The sequence below is a fragment of the Canis aureus genome, chromosome 6, assembly GCF_053574225.1.
Source record: "Canis aureus isolate CA01 chromosome 6, VMU_Caureus_v.1.0, whole genome shotgun sequence".
Taxonomy (NCBI): domain Eukaryota; kingdom Metazoa; phylum Chordata; class Mammalia; order Carnivora; family Canidae; genus Canis; species Canis aureus.
The window spans coordinates 80,452,174-80,458,776 of record NC_135616.1 but is presented as its reverse complement, the minus strand read 5'-3'; the positions used below and the strand labels follow the sequence as shown (position 1 = coordinate 80,458,776).

General features: G+C 53.9%; 1 protein-coding gene across 5 annotated transcripts; it reads right to left on the bottom strand.

The window, feature by feature from the left end:
• Positions 1–248: 248 nt before the first annotated feature.
• LOC144316520 (alpha-1,3-mannosyl-glycoprotein 4-beta-N-acetylglucosaminyltransferase-like protein MGAT4E) lies at positions 249–6,332 on the bottom strand. Of its 5 annotated transcripts, none has more exons than XM_077902503.1 (5): positions 6,200–6,332; positions 2,980–3,055; positions 2,755–2,902; positions 2,321–2,417; positions 249–1,439 (listed from the first exon to the last, which is right to left on the bottom strand). In XM_077902503.1, exons 1-5 carry the CDS (start codon positions 6,315–6,317, stop codon positions 298–300), a joined length of 1,581 nt encoding a protein of 526 aa, XP_077758629.1. In that variant the 5' UTR covers positions 6,318–6,332; the 3' UTR covers positions 249–297. The 5 variants fall into 5 exon arrangements, with proteins under 5 accessions (XP_077758629.1, XP_077758630.1, XP_077758631.1 ...); XM_077902504.1 differs by having other exon boundaries at positions 2,980–3,545; positions 6,200–6,312; XM_077902505.1 differs by lacking the exon at positions 2,980–3,055 and adding an exon at positions 3,104–3,545 and having other exon boundaries at positions 6,200–6,312.
• Positions 6,333–6,603: the final 271 nt, after the last annotated feature.

Sequence of the window (6,603 nt, the reverse complement as noted above, 5' to 3'; positions counted from 1 at the left end):
CACTCTGACCTGATCTCAGCATCCCCCCAAATCTAAACATTCTAGAGGTGACCAAGGTCTTTCCCCAAGTTAGTCTAAGCTGTATCTGCTCCCAGAAAAAAAACTATCCTATAAGAATCACTTGTTTGGGGAGAAAAAAGAATGAACAGGTCTACTAACATCATGGTGGCACCGAAAGAATCATAGAGGCTTCCCTCTCTGCGCTTCGTTCCCTGGCATCTCCCCTCTGTCACTCAGATAGGCTGGGATGGAACGGCTTCAAGACTTTAATTTTTTTACACTCCTACTGATTCACCTTCAGCTCTGAGCTGCTTCCGTATCGTTGGCATTTTCCTCCCAGAGGTAAATATGCCTGATTATAAGACCGCCGACCTGACTAGCCTTCACCACCAGCCTTACGCAGCTCACATTGTACCCTATACTTTTCAGAAATATCTCCTGATTCATCTGCCCTTCCAAGAGATGGCCCAGCAAGGTGAAGCTGGTACAGTACTGAGGCATCCCCTCGGGGTCATAGCCCAGTTCCACTTCGCCCTTCTCTAAGGTGTACTTTCCATCCACGATGGTGCCCGTCAACACTTGCACTCTGCTCAGGTTCGCTGGGTGGTTCAAAATGACTGTCAGGTGGTTCCCCGCACTGACATTGTGGGTCCAGAAGAATGACTCATCCAGAGTGTAGGCCTCCCAGGGGAAATGAACATCAAAAACCTTCATATCGGTGAAAATGGCTCCGGGTGGGTTGTGAGGACCATCGAGGTTCTTTTTCTGAATGGGGGAGGCCTTCTGGGTGTCATTAGAGATGTAGGAGAACCTGTAGTAGAAAAGGAAAGGTCTGCAGATGATTGGGGTTTTCTGAGCTAGGAGGGTACGGAAGTGGGGGATCAGCCTGTCGAGGGGCTTTTCCTTGTAGAAGAGGAGGAGGAAATGGGCCAGGAGTGGGAGGTCCTTGCTGTGGAAGAGTTTGCCAAGGAAGCCCATATTAGAGAACTCCAGGAGCACCCACGGGTCGGACTTCATGGTGTCCACCTTCCAGTGGATGTGGGTGATAAAACTGGGGGCACAAAAGACATTGTCCTCCAGTAACAGGAAGTATTCGGAGAGCCTTGCGGCAAAGCTCACGAGGAAGGCGTGATCTATGTTCTGCCTGGAGTAGAATTCCCCGTGATGGGCCTCCTTCCTCATGTCCTCCAAGGGCGGGTAGGCATCGGATGGAGCATGGATCAGTAGCAACTGCCCTGCCAAGATCTGTGGGCTGAACAGGGTTGAAATACGGAGAACGGTTTCTCTGAGCCAGGTGAGGTCCGAGTGTGCCAGGTGGACCAGCACTGTGAGACGTTTCTGCTCAGTCTTAGAGGAGGCACGGAACAGAGAGACCAGGGTGTACAGGAGGTTTCTTTGATCTGGTTGTGTCGCTGAGGAGATGCCCACTGTCAGCCATGCTAAGGAGGGGCAAACAGGGGAACTGTCAGTGCACCTCGGGCTGGGGGTAAAGGCAGCCAGAGGCTGGGGGCTGCGGTGCTGTTGGGACCGTCCCTGTGCCTTTCTTCCCTCTCCTAGTTCCCCTCTACGCTCTGTCGTGGTGGAGAGGACGCTTCGACTCGTGCCACTCAGAACGTGGTCCTTAGTGCAGCAACATCAGTGTCATGTGGAAGCCGGTTGGGAACGCAGAGTCTGAGTTCCTAGATAAGCGGAACCTGCCCTCTAACGGTATCGCCAAGTGAAGTACCCTTGTGGGCAGAGTACCGTCTGAGGAGCACTGAGCTGGGTGATTCTGAGTCCCTGCGGGTCCCTTTGAGTTTTCGTGGAGCCAGGATTTTGTAGCACATGGTTTAAGTGCTCGGTCAGTATTAGCTAATTTTATAGTTATTATGATTCTTGTTGTTTCGCCCAGTTCATCTTCCCAAAGCTCACCTTTGGGTGAAGGGAAAAGTACTTGTTTCTGAGTCAGGAGCCCTAGGTTCTTGTCCCAGTTCTGCCACTGACTGTGTGACCTTGAGCGAGTCCCTTGACGTCTGAGCTTAGATCCTGATCCACAAAACTGAGGAATTTGGACGATGCATCTAAAGCCTCTCCTATTCCAAATATTTTCTAAGCCGGTTCTGGAAAAGGGACTTTTCCCCTCCTCCTTCCTCCTTCCTGATACGGGAACGTCACGGTGTGTGTGTGGGGGGGCGTGGAATCGTCTGCCGGATTCAAACATTCCCGGCACAGGCCCGCTTTTCTCCTCTCCCTTCTGCTTTCCCTCCTGGCTCCCGTGCTGCCCTTGACGCCTCTACCCCCCCTCCCCCCAGGGTACCCCAGGCTCCTCCTTGGAACTCACTCTTTCTTCTCCACTGAATTGTTTGAATATATTTGAAGGTAAGGTTCTGCCAGTCTTCCAGCGACCTCGGGTCTTTCCTTTTGCCGTAACTGTCCTCCTAGAGCATTGACAAAAGGCAAAGCATGAACCTCCTTTCGTAGAAAGAACAGGGCTGAGCCCCTCGAGGCTTCTCATAAGCTCTTCCAGGGAAGGGAGGAGAGTGAGGCCCGCCCGGGCTTGGCGTGTGGGAGGCTCAAGGCCTTTCCTCTCTTCCATACCCTGGTACATCCTGGGGGGAGCAGCTTCCTTACGGACCCATGGGCCCGTGTTCATAGCTCAACGCCCTCCGGAGCTTCCTGCTCTCAGGTGAGAAGGTGCAGGGCTTTGAGAACTGCCCTGCCCGCACCAATCCCACCCTTCCCCCTCAATCCCACCCCGAGAGCAAGGGCTGCTACCTGGCCTTTGATGGTCATCACATCTTCATCCTCTTCAATTTCCTCGGGGACCCTCAAAGTGACAAAAAGCCACAGGAAGCCGATGGCCACCAGGGTTACCAGGCAGCGCCTGACGGAGCAGCGCATGGCATCGGACGGGCCGTGGCTCCTGCAGCAGAGAGGCGACGTGTTCAGCAGCTGGGCCCGGTCTCCATCCACCCTCGCCCAGGGCTTCTCCCTCATCACCTGGAGGCCGCCTCGCTCCCCCAAATTCTATCCTTCCTCCTCTTCCTCGTTAACTTCTTTTCACCTGAGCTGGAACCTGAGGGAGCATGACAGCCTCATTCCCTGACTAAAGAAAGAATGTCACCTGTCCTGTGACCTCCGCTGCCTTCTCCTTACAGGTTTGTTGAGATCCAACTTTCCCAGAGGGCTCCCTTCTCAACACGGTGAAGGGCAGCTGGGGCTTCAGGGCCGAGGCCTTGTTGTCTTAGGAAACAGATGCCACCACCTACCCTTGCGGTTTTAAAACAAAAGTCCGTTTGCTACAGTTGCTGAACTTGAATTGCTGCTGAGTGCTAGGGATTTGGCGCCTTTCTTAGTTTTTAATAAAGGACGTCCTTAATGTGTTCCAGTCTTTAATCCTTATTCACGTTCCTTGATCAGAACGCGATCTGTGAGCGTGGGGGAAAGTCCTTCCGTGATGTTGGGCTTTGGACCTCAGGCTGATTCAGCCTCCGAAGCATCGTCTACCGCTTTCCTCCTCCGCTTTACGTCTTCTCTCCAGCGAGAACGCGGTTCCCCGATTGTTTCTAAAGGATCACAGGAAGCGCCTTAATACCCCGCGGCCTGCTCTTGGTTCCCCTCCATGCTTGCCAGCAAAGGCAAGGAAATCCCGGCGGCAAGGTCTGTGTTCCGAGGCCCTGACCCAGCCCCTGCGTTCTGCATCGGGGCCACTGTTCCCCCGGGGAGCCGCTCCTCTCCCTCAACCATGGAACTTCGCTGTGACAGTCACGAAGATACACCGTGAACACGGCAGGAAGTCTTCGCAGAGAAGACTCTTACCCGGGTTCCCCGTGCCAGGACCTCGCGCCACCAGGCGACCCGACCAGGGCCACCTGAGACGGGGAGAGGCGGCCCCCCCGCGGGGCTCCCGCGGCCTATGGGCCAGAGGCTCGGTGGGGACAGCCGGTCACCACCACGGGCGCCTCTGGTCCCCCCGAACCTCCTGGCCACTTACAGGTCCCAGCGGAGGGCCACCCCCGAGCCCCCGAGGCCTACAGACTTCTGGAAGAGGCTGGCAAGAGAGAGAAAGGGCTGGGGTGCAGAGGGGCCGTCGACGCAGTGGCGGAGGGGGTGAGGCCAGCAGAGGGAGCCGAGGCCTCTGGGCTCCCCACCCTGAGCTAAGCTCCTTCGAGGTTACTCCTGTCCCCTCCCCCCCAAGATGCTCTGGAGCAGGATGTAGAGGGCGCCTTGGGCGCTTCAAGCCTTGCAGCTGTTGTTATTGTTCATCCAGAGAAGGACCCCGAGGCTCCCAGTGCCCTGCCCTGCACTTCCCTGGAGCCCAGCGCCCTACTCGGCTCGACTCCCTCTCCCTTCCACCGCCTCAGGCGCCTCACCCCTGCCACGACCCTTTCTCTCTCTTCTGCGTGGGGTGGGGGACCCTCTTTCTCCCTCTCTGCCGGGCCATTCCCATCATCTTGACAAGGGGCTCCCCTACATCCCAGTGGGAAACAGACCAAAAAGCAAAATCCCTAAGTTCATGTCCTCTCTTGGGGTGCCCGGGTGGCTCTGGCTGAGGGCCTGCCTTCGGCTCAGGGCGTGACCCCAGGGTCCGGGGATCGAGTCCCACATCAGGCTCCCTGCTCCCCGGGAACCCTGCTCCTCCCTCTGCCTGGGTCTCTGCCTCTCTCAGGAATAAATAAGATCTTAGAAAAAAAACTTAAAAATATAAATTCATGTTCTCTCCAAATCCTGCCCATTTCTCTGCGGCCCTAACACAGCACAATTCCTTGGAAGCCTTGCCTCTAGCTGCAGCCCCACGTCATGTCACATTTTCTCTCCTCTTACTCAACCTCCCCGCAGCTTTCGACATGGTTGACTACTGCCTCCTCCTCGAAACACTTTCTTCCCTGACGTCATTCTTGCTGCACTGATGGTTCTGTTTCTTTCCTGGCTCATCCTCTTCCCAACCTGTCAATGTAGGAATGTCCTAGGGCTCTGTCCTTGGCTCGCTTCTTCCACACACTCTCCCTGGGTGATCGACCCAGTCCCATGGCTTTCAGTTTATTTTACATGCATGTGTGTGTAAGTATGTACCTACATAGACAGTGTACCTGCATATGTATTTATACCCATATACGTGGTTCCCCATCTATGGGCTTATACATCTATAAGCCTGCGGGTCCGTACGTATATATACACAAGCATGCTGATGACCCAGGGCTGATCCTACCTGTAGCCCTGACCCCTGTCCCGAGCCCCAGATGATCTGACCATTGAGTATCTATCTCCATTTGGACGAGTAAGAGGGATCTGTTTGAACAGAGCCAGGACAGCACCACAGATTCTGCACACCTCCCCCATGTCTTCCCCATCTCAGGAAACAGCACCACCATTTGCCCACGTACTCAGGGGAAGAGCCTACAAGTCATCCTTGACGCCTCTCTTCCACTAGCCTCTACCTTCTATTAGTCCTGTTCCCTTTTCCTTCAAAATGTATCCCCCAGCCTGACCTTTTCTCACCCACCTCTACTACTACAGCAAAAGCCTGCCAGGACTATCGCACCACCTTCTAATTGGTCTCTACCTCTACCCCTGTGCTCCTGCAATCTATTCTCCATGTGGCGGTCAGAGACACTATTTAAGATGTATTTATTTGAGGGAGTGCGGTAGGGAGCGGAAGCAGAGGGAGAGAGAATCCCAAACAGATACCGTGCTGAGCAGGGAGCCAGACCTTGGGCTTGATCTCAGCACCCTGAGATCATGACCTGAGCCAAAATAAAAAGTTGGATACTTAACTAAGCCACTCAGGGGCCCCCAGAGGGACTTTTTTAAATTGTAATCAAATGATATCCCTTCTGGACCTACAATTCTCCAGTGGCTTGCCGTTGAAACTAAGACGAAATCCAAACTCCAGACCACGGCCTACGAGATCCTGGCTGATGCAGCCCCTGCCGGCCTCTGACTCCATCCCCCTACCCAATGGCTTTTTTTTTTTTTTTTTTTTTTTGTGGGGACGGGCATCATCCCTTGGAGATCCTATGGTACTCCTCTTCTCAGAACTATTCTCTGTGGACGTTCCAAGAGCCGTCTTCCTCCCAACATTCAGATTTGAGTCCGGATATTCTTCTTCCTCAGGTCACTGTGCCTAAAGTGCCACTCCCCCGCCCTCCCACCCCGCCGGCCCATCCCTCGAGTCCATATTCTGTTTTCTTTCACGTTGATTTCTACTACAAAGTCTTACCCGTATGTGCTGTGTCTCTATCCACTGGGCTGGAGCAGAAGCCCCTGAAGGGCAGGGACTTTATTTTCTCCGATGCGATGTCTACAGTGCTTTGCCTAGTGGTTGGCCCAGAGGACATGCTCCACAAGTATTTATTAGCTCACTAATTATCAGGCATTATGTGATAATGGTGAAAGATCATGTATGTCGTCAACAAACACTGTGCTAGGTGCCAGGGCCACAGCAGTACCAGGACTGGACAGCATGCCAGAGATGGGCAACGTGTGGGTGACCGTTAAAGGTGCAGATTCTGGACTCAGCCTGGACAGGATCTGTTTTTGCTAAACTTATTGGCTGTGTGATCTTGCCTAAATGACTCAGCCTCTCTGAACCCCAGTTCCTCACTTAGGAAATGAAGAGAGCGA

Excerpts from the sequence above, each read along its gene's own strand:
- LOC144316520 (XM_077902503.1), bottom strand. The coding sequence starts at position 6,317 with ATGTCCTCTGGGCCAACCACTAGGCAAAGCACTGTAGACATCGCATCG. Across the intron at positions 3,056-6,199 it reads TAGAGACACAGCACATACGG|GTTCCAGCTCAGGTGAAAAG; the intron begins GTAAGACTTTGT and ends ATGCTCCCTCAG. Across the intron at positions 2,418-2,754 it reads TGATGACCATCAAAGGCCAG|GAGGACAGTTACGGCAAAAG; the intron begins GTAGCAGCCCTT and ends TCAATGCTCTAG.